The following is a 20,219-nucleotide window of genomic DNA, read 5'->3' on the forward strand; positions in this document are numbered from 1 at the left end:
AAAATTTTTTGCTACGTTGTAACTGTACAGTGCAGTGAACATTTATAGACTGTATAGGAATACAATTTTTTAGGCAAAATTTCAGAAAAAAAAATCAGAATTAAGGCCAGCCTACATAAAAATTTTCTGTCTTGGCCTAAGCAATTTCTGAAACAACCTGCTGAGAACTATGATTAATCTGTAAACATTTGTTGCTGTAGTTTGCAGAACTTAAGCACCTTACTCATTTATGCAGCTTTTAAATTAAAAATACAGATTCATAATGTTAACCTTAATTTCCAAGTAGCTTTAGACTAATGATAATCAGTAGCATAAGTACATAATTATGGTTCGTAGATGGTACTGCATCTAACACCAGGTCTACATAATTTGCAATAGTGTCCTTTTAGTATGTCAAGTTTAATAAGTTTATTATTCTAATTGAGAGGAAAACATGATAATTGTTGTGTGTACTTATAAATCCTTTCCTCTCTTTTAAACCTTAAGGTTTTCAAAACTTTCACTTAGAAGTGGATTCATTTACACATTCTGTAAAATCTTAACTATTCAAGTATATTATGACCATGGGTGTTACAAAAAACAAACATGACAAAGATAAAAAATACATATTGTCATTTACTCCAGTCAACATTTTGTTGCCAGATGAGTTGATTTCATAACAGAAAACTAATAAATTAATGCATATATAAGTATACCATATACTTACATGTGCCTGCATGTATACATCTACATATACATCTACACACACACACACACCCCCCCACATACATCGACCACAAAGACCTGTCTAAGGATCTAATGGAGATTTCTCCTACTTTCTTCTTCACACTCAGAAACATGCTAAATACAAAGGCTCCAACTAATTAACTATAGCCTTGGTTGTGACAGATACTCAGTTTGATACTGCGCTGTCTGGGTCACAGTGTTCTAATGAGGCAAACCTCTCCTATATAATAAAACAAGGGATATAATGGTCCAATACAGAAGAAATTCAACTTCTAGTTCCAGAGAAGACATTCTCCAAGATATAGCTACTCATGTTAGCACAGGTAGCAGTTTCAGACCTCAAAAATAACCTAATTCTTGACAAAGGAGGAGACTCCTGGGAGTATGAGAAGTGGCACATACCTTAAATCCACATACCTTAAGCTGGTGACCACCCTTTTATGTCAAGATGCCTTTTCTCACTTTATAATCTACATACCACCCTCCTCTGTAGCCTATAACAGGCAAAACCAGATTCTATAGCACTAAATATCATTGTTTCTTATCAGCTCCACCCATGGCCTCTACAGCTAGGGAATCCCATACCAGAAGGGCTTCATCCGGCACACTGGGTGAGGGTTCTGCAGAAACTGTACGAACAGTGCTGAGTCCTGTCAGGGAGACATTTGACAGGCGTCTTTTCCGTACACCACTGCAGTTGTTAGGGATTTTAAATGCACATCTCTTATGGTAGTTTAGACCACATCCTGAAAAGAGAAATTTAAAACCATCTGATTATGGCTTATTACTGTAAAAAAGGCTAATAATTTTGGATTTTTTCAAAAACAAGCATTCAAGAATTCAAAAATACTACCCTTATTTTTGATTAAACTTTTTTCCTCTACTCTGCTCCTATATTCTAACAAATTTTTAGAGAGATAATGTTATCAGTTCCAAATAGTTACATCTACAACAGTATTTTTTCTTTGATTTTTCAAAATCTATGGTCTCAAAAGCAGGAAATTTCTTGATCAGCATTTGGGAGGTAAGGAGGTCTTTCACGGCAAATGGTATATCATTGGATACAGTCTATCAGAAGTCAAACAGTTGTGGCAAAATCAGAAAACATAACTATTACAACCTCCTATGGACTGACAGTAATTTCAGTTAAATAATCTGAATTAATGTGATACAGAACGAGACAAAGGCTGAGACTCATAAGGTAAGTAGAGCAAAAAAGAGACAGCCTTTTCTTAAAAATACATATAGACCATTTTTTTTGCACTTCAGGTTACAGGGCCATATCTAGGAGGCCTCAGAGCAGTCAAAAGGATCAGTTCTTTAATCAGTTAATTACTTCGATAGGTCTTACTGTCTCTAACCAATTTAAAAGCAGCATCAGAGACAACACATAGAAACGGAATGGACAAGTCTCTTCTTGAGGCTGAAAAACTGCATCTCGCTGCAGCTTACCTTCGCATTTGAGTCCCTGGCGCACCAGCCCCCACAGCATCTCTCCACAATGGTCACAAAAGGCTGGTGCTCGATAGGAATGAACAAATAAAGCATGGGGCCGGATTTGAAAGTCTTCAAATGTAGCAGAAGCTGCAATAGCAAGATCATTCAAAAATTAACAGAATTAGTAACATAACTAATATTCTTCATTTATTTAGTACTTCATCACAGAACAAAGCAAAACTCTTTTTGGTCACTATGATGATGAACCTTGAATTTGGTACTGTTCACTGTATTATATTTTGAAGATAAAAAGATTGATGATATACCTTCATACTACAATGACCACTGGAAAAAGCACAAAGCTGCATTTGCAAACCTGCAGAATATTTTTCCAATAAAAACAGGAGGATAATAGCATATCAAACATTTACCAAAATTTCCAGCGTTCAATTAAATGTCAGAAATTTTTCAAAATACTCTTTTACAGGCTTGACTCTCTACACCTGAAGATACATACATAAAATAGACCAAACATATCCAGTATAGAAATACTGTAAGGTTTTTTTGACAAGTAAATGAAAATGTATCCAAAATAGGCCATTTCTGCTGATGATTTGGTCTATTTGATTCAGCATTCTATGTTGGTATCGGTGAACTGATCACTCAAGTAAAAAATTCATATTAGAGCTTAAAAAGAAAACATGTAATGATATACTCAATTATCAATAAAGAAAAAAACCTTGCAGAGCAGCCTGGAAGATGGTTGTGCATTTTCTGAAGCACCAAATCCCCTCAAAGTGACATGAGCCTGCAACTAGTGTAACAGCTGCAAAAGTCAGAGGAGCTAGATAAAGGCACTAGTGGAAACTATAAACAACTACAATGTTTTAAGAACTATTTTTAATACAGAGACAAGCAGTACCACAATACTTTTAAAAATACACTTAAACGAAATTTTTTCTTTTTCTTATTGAATATGTTAAACATATATCAAATAGTCTACTGAAAAATAATATCTGTTAAATGTGGTTAAACATTAATCACACATACAAACATTCAATCTCATTCAGACTGCCATTTAAACAGGTTATTTAAGTGTGTGCTTACTGTTCATAGGTATCAGTATGAATGAACCAGGTATGTAGCCACTTCAAAGAAATATTCTGCCTTCCAACAGAAATACATTCCTGACTTGCAACAGAAAGAAAAAAGGAAAGAAGGAACCAATAAAAACACAACCCTCTTTTTTTTAATGTTTCGTTCAAAGGAATTCCTGAAAGATCCAAATATCCTGGCTTGTTCCTTGTCTACTAATGAAAAGAGAACCAAAAATCTGCATACCGATCAAGAAGAGGTTTTTAACTAAGTAGAATAGAGTACCAATAAAGACCTATGCCCTGCACTCAGTTCCTTCTCTGAAAAGAACTGCTACTCTTAGGAAAAACTTTTCCAGAATTGTCCACAGAAAAATATGCTTCTAGTCTTAACCAGTCTTGGGATCTATTAACATAGCTATATGGAATATGGACAATCCAATGACTCCAGTAATATCAAATCTCCCCTTTCTTAAATTTTTATTAGAACAATCCAAATCACCTAACAGTTTTTTAAATTCAGCATTTCACTTACTTCCAGATTTATTTCATAAAAAGCCATACTAAAAAAGCTTACTTAATTCATAAAATTAGGACTTCATAAAACAGTCAAACATATTAGAACACCCTGAAACTAAATTAAATAGTTTTATGTTTATTTAAAAATGTTAGGTCAGGTGTCACGGTCCGAAGAGGGGACGGGACACGAGGAAGGATGCAAGCAGAGTTCCCTATTCAGGCGTGCCCACTCTCTTTTTATCCGCTCGGGAGCAGAACGGGCCAGAACATAGGGCGGAGCATGAGACCAACAAGCAGAGGGACAAACCGGCATAGGGACACCGGCAAAAGGGGGAGGAGTGGGGGCAAACTCATGGCAAGCCTGGGCTTGTCCAGGCTGTGCACTGTGCAGTGTGAATACAATGAAACCACATCATAACAGCAAAGTCCACACGACAAAGTCCTGCCAATCGCTGCACGCTTCTCTCCACGCCCGGAACTGTTCCATCCTGAATTGTGTTCCCTCACAGTCAGGCATATTTTTCAGACTCAAGGGCTTTCAAACACATAAGGATACTTGTTCAAATATGTTATTTTTCTATTTTTTTCCAGACTTCAGTGGTCAAGTTCACTGTCAAGACAATGCTCACTCTGTAATAACAACGGTCTCCATGGTCTACTAGAAAACACAACTCATCACAGAATCACAGAAGGGGTCAGGTTGAAAGGTAACACAGTGGGACATCTGGTCCAACCTCCCTGCTCAAGAAGGGTCATCCTAGAGCACATTGCACAGGATTGCATCCGGACAGTTCTTGAATATGTCAAGTGAGGGAGACCCCACAGCCTCTCTGGGCAACCTGTTCCAGTGCTCAGTCACCCCACACAGTAAAGAAGTTCTTCCTCATATCCAGACAGAACTTCCTGTGCATCAGTTTCTGCCTGTTGCCTTTTGTCCTGCTACTTGGCACGAGAAGAGTCTGGCTCCATCCTCTTGACATCCTCCCTTCAGAACATATTTTTAGATACTGAACAGATCTCTTGTGATTTTACTTTGTCTAGGACTTAGAGTGAACCACCTTTTTGTGCATATCACCAGATGTTTTTCTGTAATTCCAATCAAATCAAAGAATATATTGGAAGAATCAAGCACTCACACTTTAAAATATATTTTGACGTTACTTAAAATATGAAAATACATATAAAGAGAACAAACTACAGGTATATTAACTTCCCTATTTAATTGCATATTGAAGACAGGAATTAGGACACCACCTCCCCAGTAGATCACTGGCCTGTGGTGTTTGAGAAGGGTTTGTTTTTCTGGGCCTCTATTATCACAGCACACAGCCACCAGGAGGAAAAGTTGCCACAGTCAGGCAGCAGACACTTCTATGGTCCTACCATATATGGGTATCAACTGAGCTGCAACAGCTGGATGAGATCAAATTATACATGAAAATCATACTGACCCTTGGTAATTCACTTCATCTCCTCTTGCCTCATCTACGAAATCATGACATACATGTGAAGACATGGTCGTCAGCATTCTGGAAACTTCAGTCACATGACATGCTAAGACATACTGTCTCAGCAGCTCAGGCCACTACAAACACATTGCTAAGCCTTCCCATCTCCTGTCTACCTGAGACTTTCCATCTAGAGTTCAGAGCCTCAGCTCTTCTCTTCTGGACTTTTGCTCTTGAATTTTACAAGGCATATTTACCTACAGCTTTATGAATAATATTGTGATTAACATCTCTGATTCTTTGCATAACAAAATGACCATGGAAAAGCTATGTATCTAGGAACTTTCTCAAGAATATGCACCAAAACTGAAACACTGTGCCCTACCAGCTTCCAACAAAACTGTAAGGTACACTTCTTTGTCTTGTGACTGTCTCTCTAGTTTATATTTGCACATACAAATATAAAATCAAGAAGCTTACAAAAACAAGATACTCAGTGAGCATGCATTTCTCTCCCAGGGAGAAGACAAGGAAGACCATACTGCAAGACCTTCAAGACATGATAGCCATGAATTTTGATTATATATATATGTAAATTTTAGAGATGCAAACTTTTTGTTTATAAAAATAGACTTTCCTAAGGTTGTTTCTAAAAGCATAAAAGTAATAATCAAAGCACTAGTAAAAGAAAAGTTATATGTACAATAAAAACAGTCTAAATCTCAGTCTGGCAATGGATTTAGGTATGTATGTAAGTCCATGTCAATTTCATTGACTAACTCCCTAAAGTTATGCATGTATTTAAGTTCTATTTTGCGTAAATGATGCTTGCTAAGTTGGAAGACTGGGGAGGAGTTTTACATCGATTTACTGTGTAGTTTTTCAAATAGTATGAACAGTGCAGTAACACACAAGTAGTTTTGCCTTAGGGATCTATCTACTCATTTGGCTCTCTTCCTTTGCTCTCAATCCCGTTCCATCTGAAGCTGTTAAGTGGATGGAACGTATTTTGTTGTTGAGTGTCATTTTCTCAACGGCAATTTTGTTGTACTGGTCTCTTCCCAACCTCCACTGCCCTTTCACAAATGGTGAAAAAATAATTTACATCATTTCCATTAAAGCTGTAACTGAACCTCCTGGTCTCCCTGCAAGTTAATTAATGGGTTATCATGGCTCATGTTCTTGTAATAAAAAAAACGTTTTTAGTCTCAAGGCAAAAAAATTTAGAAATTACTTTATTATATCTTTTGTTTAGTTTATATTTAGTTCAAATAAATTCCAAACTTAGCAGTAATAGCATTTATGTAGTTATAGGGAAGCAGAAGTCAAATGTAAAGAGCCCTCCTGAAGTATGGAACTTGAAGTTGTTGTGGCAGTTATTATAAACACACATGCAGTTTTATATACCTAGTTTTTTCATTTAAATTACTTTCAATTTAAATATCCTTAGAATTTCTTGTACATCACACACTGCAAAACAGAGATGATAAATTTTCAAAGAAACTGTCTTTCAAAGGAAGCTTAATTTTTGCCTGTTTAATTGATTACTGAATTAACATTGTGATTATTGACAGAAAAGGAAATCGTCTCTGCTGAATTATGGCTGGATTTAAGTAGCTCTGCAGCTGGTTAGGCTGTTGTTTTCATGGTGAACTCACCCTCCTGTATCTGCCATAGCTGCTATAACACAAAGTATGTATTAGACTTAAGACAGCAGGGATGAGCTGACTGGCAAAACTGTTCACTTACCATGACCTGAACTGTATTTCTGTGACAGTAAGCAAGCAAGAACCAGTAACAAAGGGTCCACCTGAACTGAAAGGTCCTGAAAGTTATGCTCAGAACCTCTAGAAACCAAAAATCACAGAAAGGCACAAAATGGTTTCAGGGAACAGCAAAGGATTTTTAGATCCTGCATCTGTATGGGATTTTGAGGCTGGAATAAAAGGGTGTGCAGACCACCATTCCAACAAATGATTACTAAATTACTTACTCCACAGGCAAATATTCTTAGGCTCCACCCATACAAGTGGTCAGCAAGGAACTGAACTTAAACTAGTAGACAAGGAACACCAACCTCTTGGTTGAAAAAGTAACTGAGGCAAGTTCTAGGAATTCTCAAAAAGAGATACCAATAAGCAGTGACAAATCCCATTCTTTTTCTACATTTCAACCCTTCTGACTGAACAACTGCAACTTATAATATCATTTTACATAACGATATATTTAAAAATCCATATAATTTTATACTGACATGATAAATATTCAAAAGTAAAAGGCAGGGAGGTGAAATCCATTTTACTTTAAATAAGCTTTAAATCTGGCAAGTACTGCAGAATACAGCAATATGAAGAATACAAAACATCACTCTTTCTCCTTCTTTTGAAACTGTTTTGGTAATGTTCCACTCTATTGAAAGGCTTGGAAGTGTTTTGGGTTTTAATTTTTAAGGTAAAAACAGTGATTTTCCAGGCTTCAGATTTACATGTTCTCATCAGGCTCAACAGAGAGAGCATTCTGCTTCCTCTTCTCATGAAATGATGTTATTTCAGATCACTACTCACTGAAACTAGTGTGTCATCAGGCCTTGATCTGGAAATATGTTAGCTAGCAAGTTACACAAATCTTCTATCTGTATAAACATGCATAATTCATATTTCTCGTTCTGCCACCAGTTCAGCGCAGTTGACTTTCTGTGGCTAGAAGTAGCACAGCTTAAATTTTCAGAGCATGCAATTCCAGAAGCAGTCCTTTATGAATTAGGTCCTTCTTTTAAACTTCTTCCATCATCTTGCAAGTTGTAAGTTTTTAAAATTATATGTCTAGAAAGCCTTTCATGTAGCCACTAACATTTAAAGTTTTAACTTCAAGAATATTCCTGTGTTATTCACTGAAAAAATAAAAGCCCTGTTGATGAAAGATTTTTTTTTTCCAAATTAAATGGAGACCTTTCTTATTAACAAAAAAAGCTTCTGTAATCAGGCTATCCTTTTGCTTTGACAAAGCACTGATGGGGTGAAGACAATTTTCTAGCTGTATGTAAAATTGTGCAGTTAAAAAAAGGGGGGCCTCCAAATATTCCTATATATATGTATATTTACCCTGTAAAACTTGCTACTCTGCAGAAAAGTTTGTAATATTATGTTCTAATATGACACTGTTTTACTGTTAACTCTCAGGCTAACTTGTCATCATCTATTTAAGCTTTCCTAGTATCACCAAAAAACAGACATTAAAACTACAACGGTTTTGACAAGACTATTTCATCAAGTCTGTTAAGGACTTGGCTGTTAATGGTTACTACTCCTTGTTCTGGGCTTAGGAGCAGATCTATCATTCAGCACAGTTGTAAAGGAAAACAAGACGTTGTAAATGAGAAAGGCAAGGTCTTGCTTTCAGAAAGATGCAAAGGATTTACTCATCATTTTGTGTTCCAAGTCCAAAAGGGCTTTGAACTATTAGTAGAGGTGAGATCCTGCTAATACGAGTAACAGAGCTGCACATAATGGGCACTGTAATCTAGCATCCATGACTCTCATAGCAGAAGAAACCATCAATCACAAGACTAGACATATCTTGTAGCTATGAAAAGCATGCATTCTCCTGCTACCTTCCCTCACTTGCAATACATTTAAGAGTAATGTATCCCGTTGACTTCCCACAGACATTTGTAACTGAGCGCATGGTTACAAGAAGTGCTGGCATTCAGGTAATTAGCTGCAGGAGAACGGGATGGAGTGAGAGATAAATTTTCAGAATTGAATTTGGAACTCTTGAGCAGAAGACTCCTACTTGCTAACTGCAGCCTAGATGCAATTTTTTTATACCACCCAGACTAATCAAAAGTGGCATGTCCTCAATCCTCCAGTGAGACATACAGGAAACTAAATCACCTGCTCCAAGGCTGATTACATGTTGTGCTTCTGCACATGAACTATTTAGTTTGGAAACATGACAAGGCTGAGTGTGCAGAAAGCTGAGCAGGTAGAAGAGAAAGGTCCCCAAAAAGAAGCAGTCATCTCAGAAAGAAGGGAGGCTGGAAAGGTGAGGGTGAAAATCCTGCACTGAGGTAAGATGTTGAAAATAGGGGAAGATCCCAGAGATCCAAAAGATGGAGGCCAGAGCACCTCCATGCATTTTGATCAATGATGCCAAAGATTGGTAGCTGTAAGAGCAGTGGCACACCAGGAACAAACAAGACTTCGTGCCCAGTCTTCTGTGGCCAGCAGCTACCTCCTTTCTGGGAAGGGCAGTGGGAAGCTGGCAAATGTAAGACTGGAAAGGGAGTAAATGAGCCAGTGTGGGAGGCATCCAAGTAAGGTAAAGGTTCTCATCTCCCTGGTTGCTAAAACCCAGTATCCAGATTCCCTATGGGCTGTTGTTTACACTGTCTCATTGGTGATGTGAGATTTAAGCAATAAACGAAAGAAGATACTAAACCATTTGCAATCATTTGTCTAGTGTTAGCTTAGACCTTTAAGGAGATTTTAAGAAGATTAAAATTGATGAGTCAACATGCTTGATTCATCTGTACACTCTGAATTTTTGAAATTCAGTTTTCATGGACTTGTATTCATTTGTGAACGATTCCACAGTTTCGAACCTACAAACCAGACAGCACAGTAGGTTTAACTTCATTTAAAATCCCACCACACAATTCTTTCATTATGAAGTTACCCATTTTTCAGCCAAGTGGAAAAAACAGCAATACTTTAGTTCACAGATTCAGGCCCTGTCAATCATAAAGCACTGCAGAAGTATCAATTTAGCATAGGAAAACAAAATTAAATACTCTGGAATTTTACTGGAGCTATTGCTGCAGTGTTCAAAATTAATTCTGACTACTGGCAGTAAGGAGCAGCTCCAAATGAAAAATAAAGTCTCTTGTTCCTTTTCTATGCGCTGACGCATCTAAATCAATATCAAAAGTATATGCTGCAAGTCCTTTACATCTTTATTTCCTCTTTCTTTATAAGTTCTTCACAGCTCTTTTGCATGGATTCTGAAAAAAAACTTCTTCAAAAAGAAGAGGTGCTTAAAAAGAATTAGTAGCACTTGTAAAACTTGTTTAATTCCCACAAGTTTCTTTCATAAAAGGTTAAGAAATTTTTGGTTACTTGGGGAATAAATGCTACTGGTTAAAAGAGTAAGTATAATGGAATTAGAAATGCAACCTTATGTTGAATTCACTAAGGAACAACGGAACTTCTGCACACATTAAACTATTTTTAACATACTTTACTGCTAACTATCTGCAAAAGTCTAGATATCTTTTAGAGTTACTCTAAGAATTCATAACTACAGATTAAATACAAGCAGGGTTTTTTGCATGATATCATTGGATGTCCACAGGTCCTGACGGGTTGTACCCAAAAGTGCTGAGGGAACTGCCTGATGTCCTTGCGAGGCCTTACTCTCAAGTAATCTTTGAATTATCATGGTCACTGGGAGAAGTGCCCAAATTCTGGAGGAAATTAAATGTCACTTCTACCTTCAAGAAGGATAAAAAAGAGGATCAAAGGGAACTACATGCCAGTCAGCCTCACCTGAAGTACCCAGAAGGCGATGAAACAACTACCCCTGGAAATATATGAACACTTCTGGAATATGCTTTAGCGTCTGTCTCATTAATAATGCTTTTTTCAGGCCTCAGATCTTTCATATGGGACCATCAGAGGTAAGGAACAGAAGCATGACTGTATATATAAGTTTTCTCAGCCCCACTTGTATCTTTCTGGGATAACACTAGAAAAGGGAGAAGAGAAATTAAAAATGCGAAAGAAATGCACAAGATGACATAATCTGAAAGAAAGAAATTAATTATTGCTCTGAATTGTGGATGATTTTTTAAAATGGATTACAGCAATTCAAGAATTACTCATCGTGAAAACATCTCCAGTGCCTGATCAGGTAGATCAGAAGGTCAAAATATGCAAAATGTTTAGTTGCTCCACTAAAGGTAACAGAAGTGTTCTACTGACTTAACAAGTTTACCCAGTATGTCACTCATGCACATAAATAAGTAGAAATTAACACTGGGAAATGGTGATACCAATATTCCCTACTTGACATTCTGTGTTCAGTTCCTCTGAGACAGATCCAAAAAGTTGTATGGTAAGAGAGAGAAACTGACAAATGAGGAAAACCAGTGGAGGCATGGAAGAGACTTCCATATAAGGAGAGATTAAAAGATTGGAATTGTTTTGTTTGTAGAGGAAGTGAGTAAGAGTTTACTGGATTCAAGAAGAGGAGGAAGCAAAAAAAAAAAATCAAACCAGGAAACAAAAAGAACTGCTGTAGAATAACCTTCTGCATCAACAAACTAGAGTGATAGAAGTCTTCATGTCCTAAGAAGCAGGAAAGCTTACCAAAATTCTTTTTGGCAAGTCACATCTTAACTATGTTAACAGAAACATTTTTGGGGCCTCTTTAAAAGCCGGAGTGAGACAGATTTTAGTTGGAATGACAATGTCTCCAGGCTTGAGTTACACTACCATCCAGATATAAAAACCAGCAGACTACAACCTGTGGCAGTTCCTGAGTCTCTTCCTCCTCAGTTTCCGCTTCAAATTGTGATATCCCCCAAGGGAAGGAGATTTGCTTGTTTGTGCTCAGACCTCCTTTAGCTACAAACCTCAAGCACTTCCTAAAAGATGTGTATCTTACCACAAAGGGTTGCAAACATCAGTTACTGGAAATTACCATGGACTATTTGGTCTTTCAAAATCAAAGCCAGCAGTCAGCCAATAGAAGTGAATTCAATGAGTTCAATAGTGATATTGAAAGATATATTTTTTACATTAAGCCATTTGAAACCTACTGGAGCACCGAGTTATTGAGACCATGACTTCAGAAAGCCTGAAAACAGTAGGGTTTTTTTTCCTGACATACATCCAAGCAGTGTAAAATACACAGTTATATAATACAATTCATCTGATGGGCAAGTTATTCCAAGTTACCTTTCATTTTTCAATATGATGAATAATTTACAGCTAAGAGCCGTTCAAGACTCACTACTATAATTTAACAAATACACTGATACGAAAGTTTCATCAAGCATGTTTAACACTGTTTAACACATCTATCAAACAAAAGCTTGTAAGACAAATCAAAGAGTTGTCTGCTTAGCCAAAGTAAGGCTTGTTCCCCATTAAATTTGTAGCTAATGAGAATGAACCAGGGAGGTAATTATTTGATGAAAGGGGATGGAGTCTGGTGACGAAAAGAGAATTCTTCAAATGGTGGCTGTTTTATGATTAAAATCTGTTTTAGTAGCAAAAACAACGGAAAGAATATGAAGAACAGAGAAAAGGAGAAAAAAATTTAATTGAAGTTTTCTTACTCAAATATTCAAAAAGGGTGATTTAAACTTCCAAAAGAGGTGAAAACCTTTTTCCTAATATACAACTTCAAGTGACCCTATAGCAGTGATCTCCAAAGTGAGGTGCACACACCCCTGGGTCTGCACAAGACAATCCACTAGGGTGCAGAAAGAAAATATTAGAACTTAAGCAATATAAGAAAATAAATATATATATATTGAGGGTGTATCCTCAAAGATTCTTAGTGATGGGGTGCACAGTAAAAAAGTTTGGACTTTGCCACTCTACCTTTAAGAAAAGCTCAAGTGCTTTTAAGTACATATCCTGTGAAAGAATTTATAGCTATGTCCAAGTTTCACACACCACAGAGGTAAGGAAAGACTAAACAGATTAAATAAATTTGTAAAACAATAAACAGAGTTGATTTATCCTTTGATGAAAATACATTTTTATTATCATGCACATTTTTTTCTATCAATACCTTTTTAATTATAAGCATTTCATATTGATTCAGACTGCTAATCAGATGATAACATTGCACTGTAAGTCTAAATAAGCATAAAAATATCCATTAATATATAGGAAAAGGTACCTCAGACTCCAAGTTTCATTCATTACCTCAGGTCTTTTGAGAAAGGATTAGCTGAAGTGTGGGCTGCTGAAGTATAATACTTGAATAACCTATTGAGATACTGTTACTAAGTGAATTCTGTTAAACTCAGTCAAAATTATAACATCTAAAAGCTTTTAAAAAAGGTTAAATGTGGTAGGTATAATGTTAAGAAAACTGAGTAAAAATTAATAAGAAATATTTTAAAAATTGCTTCACTGAACTAAGATGTTTTAAGGAGAATAAGGGCTTTTTTTAACTCCAAAGGCTTTAACACATATATTTAACATAAAATTAAAATCAAGAATTAATTTGGTCTACTGTAGAAGCTGATAGACATTTTTTTAAAACATTAACTCCAATTAATGTAGCTAAACAGCTTCAATTCCACCTTTCTTGAAAAGCTGGCTATACAACTTACTGATGCACAACAATTAAAAATCATGTAATTACTTTTTCTATCTTAATCATAATGCCACAGAAATTTGCAGGCATTGAGGTTATCCCTGTTAAACTAATGTAACATGAAATATGTTTCTTTTCAGTGAAATCATGTCATAAGAATACAAAAGCGTAAGAACGACTGGATCAGACAAAAATCTAAGCCTGGAATCCTGTCTTTGAAAGAGGAGTTCCTAAAGCAGCATCAGCATTCTCTGAAGCAGAGAAGGTAACAAAGGTAGATGACACAAGGGCAGTGACATTACAAGCCATTTTCTGTTTTGTTGCCATTGCTGACACTTGACACTTTACTAGTCATGCTTTCATGATCATTCATGAACGTATTTTAACAGCACAGACCTACAAACCTTGCTTTGCAACCTGCTTCCACTGTGAAACCAGTATGCATTTCTACCCTTTGTTTCCCAAGTCCTAAAAAGTTATTTATCCATTTGAGCTTCTTTCATGAAGCATAGTTTCTTTATGAGCATTTGGAAAAAGAGCATTTGGAAAAAAAGCATTTGTATTAAATCTGGAGAACCAAAAAAACTACCTCAAATGAACAGAAAATTTTATTAAACAGACACAAATAAACTGAAAATGTATTATCTCAAAAAAATAGATAATTAAAGGTGCATAAGGTAGGATGTCTGACCTGATCTATTAGCTTGCAGTGGAACAGTGACCTCTTATATAAAGGCCCTGTCCTGACAGAAGGATTTGTGTAGCTTTTCTCAAGGAAAATTAATCTTTCCTATCAACAGTATTTTTTTACAACATTTAGTTTAATTTTTTCTAAATACAAAATGACATTATTTAGGATTACCAACTAATCAAGCTTTAAAAATGACATCTAAAATCCTGAGTGAGAAATCATTAAAGTTCAAAAAGCTTACTTAAAAACTTAATTTTGTTCCTATGACGAAATACACGGTTTGCTTTCTTGCAATCCACGTTCACAAAATCTTGCCATTATTTTTTTTTGCTGCTGAAATAATCACTAAATACTAAAAACATACCCAACAAAGAACAACCAGCATGGTCTGTATTTCTGCAAGAGCGCTAGGAGCAAAGTTGACACATTAGTTAGTTTCACTACTAACATCTGCCTGTCACATATCATTTTATTCAGTGTGTAGTGTCAATAATGCAGCCAGAGAATATAAGGGAATTATGCTGATACCTATTTTTTTCATCCTATTTTTACCTACTCTGTCTTGCAGCAGAAAGAAAATAATAGGAGGGCAAGACAGGAGAGGGAGTTCAGAAAGATTCTGCTGAACTAAAAAAAAATACAAACCTTGAGGTCTATATCCAGAAGGTAAAAATTACCACACTCATAAACAGAAGAAAAGACAATGAGGCAAACATAAACAAAGAAGGAAATAATCTTTTAATTCTAAGAACTTCAAACACAAAGTCATCTATCTGAAATTCATGGTCCAAGAATGATGCAGACTAATGAACAGTGAGGGACACAAAATCAAGCCACTTTAGCCTAATCACTAATAAGTCTTAATTCTACAGAAATAAGAAAACAGATGACAGATAGAGACTAGAAGGACAAAGAGGATGACTAATTGTTAAAAACACCATCTTAGACAGAATAGAAAAAAGATATCTGTATTTCTCAAGACACCAGAAAAACAGTGAGTTAACATAGTCATGAAGGCACCAAGAGAAGAAGGATTCTCTTCAATCACAATGAAGCAAAATCATAAACTGTGACCATCTATGTAAGTACTATAAAATTATGTTCAAAAATCTAACATCATAGCATTTCATCTCAAGGAGCTGGCAGCTGAACTAACATTCCAATCCAGTTGTGTTAACATATGGCATTTACTCTAATTATATAGCTATCCACAGCTATTTTACTCAGTTCAGTATATTTAACATAGACAATATAAGCTGTACTGAATCCAAATAAAATGTCCACATTAGTAACCAGGTGATGTATCATCCACCTGATAAGAAAACAGCAACAGCTTCTTAACAAAAGCAGTGGATCAATTTCTGCCCTCATCAGCTCAGCGAGGGAACGTCAAGTAGCTGCTATTTGACTTTCTCACTTCAGGAATCCTGCCAAGTTGAGCACAACTGCTCACAGCAAGCAGATTAAGTACATTTCACTAATTCGCACAAGAGGCTAATGTTTCATTGTCTGCCTTCCAGCAGCAGACAAAAACCTCTTACATCCCAATGTAACTCTGCCCCAGTAAAAACAAGGTAGATTTTTTTATAAGCAAACTCATATTAAAATTTTAACTATACAATTGGGTTTTTTTCTCTATACGATGAACAGACTTGACAAATTTACACAGCAATTTTTAATAAACTTCATAGGATAGGACATAAACTATGCTGGAAAGAACATAAGTCTAAAGGCACCTAAAGCAATTGTTTCCTTAAAGTCCTAGAAAAACAGAACTCAAAAAGAGAATATAGACGTACAGAGCCCAAGTAACTCTCATCTGTCAGCTTGTTCTGCACAGTCTGTGCATCCATTTAAGGGAAAAAGAGTAAATAACAGTTAATCTGAAAAAAGTCACAGGTACACATAAGAAGTGGTAGAGCTTGCATCTATAGACAGCTTAAAATAGTAACTTAAAAACATCTTCCCTTTTACAATGGGGTTAACTTCACCCAGAGGATGACTGGGCACTGGAACAGGCTCCCCAGGGAAGTGGTCACAGCACCAAGCCTGATAGAGTTCAAGAAGCATTTGGACAATACTCTCAGGCACATGGTGTGATTCTTGGGGGTGGTCCTGTGCAAGACCAGAGTTGGACTCAATGATCCTTGCGGGACCCTTCCAACTTGGCATATTCTGTGATCCTGTGATTTACAACCCATATCTCATGTAATAACTTAATGTAAAAACTTGATAATTATTTACCTTCTCCAGAAAGAAAGGATATGAAGGACAGCACCTCTCTATCAATTAATCTCACCTTAATATCAATTCATTGGTATTAAAGAATTGCAGCCGAAATAAATTATTTTTAAAATCTAGTTAAAATAACACTGAATATCTCCAAAACCCTAGGAGCTAGCTTAAAGAAGAGAGTTTACCACAGCAAAAATATTCCATTCTGTTCAAATCTATTGTGAATTTTACATTATGCTATTTTGGTAATTCATGTTTGCATCCTTTATTTCATAGTGGAACATGAAAGTTAACTTTTCAGAGCTTCAGCTGAAGCTTTTGGCAAATATTACTTGATCACATCAAGCCTGAAGAACATTTCTCAGCTTCAACTCACTTTACATAGATCTGCTTCCTTTTCTTGAGCAAACACTAAGACTGCATTTTAGACAGAGAGAGACCTAAACACATGCAACTTCTGGTTTCTCTTCCTTTCAGTGTTTATAAATGACTGACTACTCATTTGCAGCCATCTTTAATTGTAACTTCCACTGCAACTTCTGTACCTTGCTTCCTGATTTTGGGCTGCCTACTCATTTCTGACAGTATTAGAACCAAAAGAAATCCTTCCTACAAATATACCTTGATAAAATCCTTTCTCTAAAGATTTGTATCCCTTTCAGTCTGAAATGCAATAAAACTAAGTAGGTGTTGGATTCAATAAACACATTAGTGGAGATCAGCAGTAGTAAAAGATTTTCCTCTTTTGTGCATGTGAAGACAAGATGAACTTTCCAAGATTTGAAGAAAAATGAAACAGAAAATGCACAGCTACGAAAACAGAAATATGTAAGCTGTACATAACTGACAGAAGGGTATTAGTGGTACTGTTCAGTGAATGCCCAAGAGTGCAGCCTAAGAAACCAAATGCATTCAACATATAAATTCATGGGTTTAATAGATTTCTCAAGTGTCCCCATGTGTGCTGGTTTAAAGGTAAACCAGGAGGGGAAATGAGCTCAACTCAAAGGAGAGATTATAAATCAGAATAACAATTTAATAAAATAATACAATAAGTATGATTATACAGACAAACAGTTGGTTTTAACCCACAAAACCCAAATGTATAACCCAGCACCCTGGGGCATGAACAGAATGGTGTTCTTTGGGCCCCCTGAGTCCAAAGTAAAAGGAGAGGAGAAAACCTGTTGGTGAGAGTGCTGTTGCAGTCTGGTCAAGAGCGGTGATTGCAGTCTGGTTGAAAAGTGGTGGCTGCAGTCCAGTTGAGAGTGGTGACTGCAGTCTGGTTGAGAGTGGTGGTCTGCAGTCTTCCTCTGGATCCCACGAGTGGTTAAAAAAGTCCCAAGACTCCAAGGTTATATAACCTCCAGTTCAGGCAGGAATGCCCAGTACCTCCCTCAGGGTGGGGAGTTCCTCAATGGGTGTGAGGACAGGAGCATCCTGTTATCTCACAGGCCTCTTAACACCCAGTTTATAGCCTGAGGAGTCAGGCTGCTCTGGGCAGATGGTGTAAATGGTCTATTGATAACAGTTTCTGGGAAATGGCATGGAAGGCTATAGAATACACAGTTTTGGGTTACACTCATACAGTGATGAACTGGTCCCAGCTGTTCTAACTAGGACACCATGTTATTATACAAATACTCTCAAGAATCCCATGTAGTCACTGAAACAAAGTGTTCAAACATATTTAAAAAAAAAAAAAACACATAAAAGGAAGAAAATAAAAAGTTAAAATAAAACTGTATTTATGAGAGCTACTAATGTTCATAACAAAAGTTCCTTTTTCCCTCTTTTAATGTGCAGCTGACCAAATCTGTAACTCAACACACACTTTTGCTTCCACTCTTACAATAATGCCAGTCCTTTCACTTCCAAAATGCCAGAATCTATACTGGCACTGAACCACAATTCATCTGGCTGACTGCAACAGCCTGTGCTTATCTCCTCTGGACCAGTCAGCAGACAGACACACAACATTTGTTCAGCAGCTTTCATGATTCTTGCACTCTATTAAAATCCTACTGCATACTGCTCCAATGCGAAATGCAAGTAATAATGTTCATTAGGAATAAGAAAACACAGCAGGTGCTGCATTCTGAGTTGAATAAATTTTTTGTGTTTCACCAGAAATCTCTAACACAAACTGTTTCTGTTATATAGCATGACATCTGCAGGTACAATTTTCTTCTCCAAAATGGACTAAATTGCTTCAGCTACAGTGAGCAACCCCTCTCAACTATAAGTTTTTGTAGATAATTTTCAACTCTTTCAAGAACCTGTGATATAAGCTCTAAAACAGATGATGATCACATTTATTAATCTTTAAACTTCCAAGAACATAAGTGGAATAAGAAAAAAGAAAACACCATAGGTTGTCCAGCCGTTTTAAAAAAAATCTTGTTATTAATGAAAATTAGAAAGTGCATACTAGTAGGATATGAATTGACTGTATAACCCTGTAGTAACTAGGACTAACAGTTCAGCTTTCTCTACTCTGCCCAGTATTGACCTGTGCAATAAAAAATGAAGGCAGTCAATCAGTGCAGCTTTTGACATCAGATATCAGTGCCTCAGGGGATGTTGACCCAAAGCACAAGGAGTTTTCAGCAGCAAAGCCGTAGCAGTAACACTGTGTTCTACTGTCTCTTTCAGATATGCCATTTGAGAAAAACTGCTATAATAAACCATGCATTTACAGAACTGTAGAATGCATATTCTGTTTAGAAATTTGTAATGAAGGCTAGAAATAAAACACTTCAACTGGTTCGATATATGCATCTGAACATATATTGCTTTTCACTTGTCCTTCCCACTGCTTAAGTGCTCAAAGCCAATCTCTCCTGTTTTCGGGTTTATTCTCCCTTCAAAATAATTTTTCATTGTATATTATTAAACATCCTGTAAAGGATTTTATATGGCCCTGCATTTAGACACACTTTTTCTTCTAATTAAAAATGAGAGATAACTCATCTACAGGTAACTTGATAGGTACTACTGTCGAAATTGGTAATTTGAAACTACGTCTGAATATTTTTCAATAAAAACTGCCTGCATTAGTTTGAATAATTCCCCACACATTACAGACTGCTTATACAGTTCTTTCTCTTCTTCAGTTGCATAACTTGGAATACCGTCCTCCCCTACATAACACAGGAATTGTCTGCAAAAATGAATTCCTGCATTTAGTTAAGGCTCATCTGGGGGAGGACACTGATGCTCTTAAGCGTTTACAGAGGAAGTATGTTTAATTTCTTGTATAATTTAAGACATCTGAATAGTACCATCAGTTAGGCCATGACATGTTACAAGTTTCATTTTCTGTCCTTTGCTCTTAAACAGCTACTTGCCTAATTTTGGCAAACTAGATGATATGTGGTCTCCCTTTCAAAAGCAATAAACAATATATCAAATAAAGCACTAAAGTCCTTGCTAACTTTTTTTTCACTGCATCGTAATTACTGATCTAGAGTGATTACTTTATGTGGGAAATATTAAGAAGAAAATTGGTTTATTTTGGAAAGGGAAAAAAATGTTTCCTGATATGGAAAAGATGAATAATGACTTAAGGAATGACTTGCATTATTCCTTATTGTACTTTTTCCTATTCTAATCAAAGAGTATGGAATAGGGTCCTATACAAGAAAACTATATTTAAAAGCTCAGTTAGCTTAGATTATGTGACCTAACTCTTACTTCTTTCACTCTTTTCAGCATCCATTAAGACTTCGC

General features: G+C 36.3%; 1 protein-coding gene across 2 annotated transcripts in view; it reads right to left on the minus strand.

The window, feature by feature from the left end:
* Nucleotides 1-20,219, minus strand: part of PRKD1 (protein kinase D1) — a 124,419-nt gene that overhangs the window by 43,692 nt on the left and 60,508 nt on the right. For both annotated transcript variants that reach the window (XM_064658524.1, XM_064658525.1), the window contains exons 3-4: nucleotides 2,179-2,310; nucleotides 1,312-1,472 (exon numbers count right to left, since the gene is read on the minus strand). In XM_064658524.1, coding sequence (XP_064514594.1) covers nucleotides 1,312-1,472; nucleotides 2,179-2,310 — 293 coding nt within the window. The remainder of the gene's footprint in view (nucleotides 1-1,311; nucleotides 1,473-2,178; nucleotides 2,311-20,219) is intronic.

This window comes from Pseudopipra pipra, chromosome 6 (genome assembly GCF_036250125.1).
Source record: "Pseudopipra pipra isolate bDixPip1 chromosome 6, bDixPip1.hap1, whole genome shotgun sequence".
Lineage (NCBI taxonomy): Eukaryota > Metazoa > Chordata > Aves > Passeriformes > Pipridae > Pseudopipra > Pseudopipra pipra.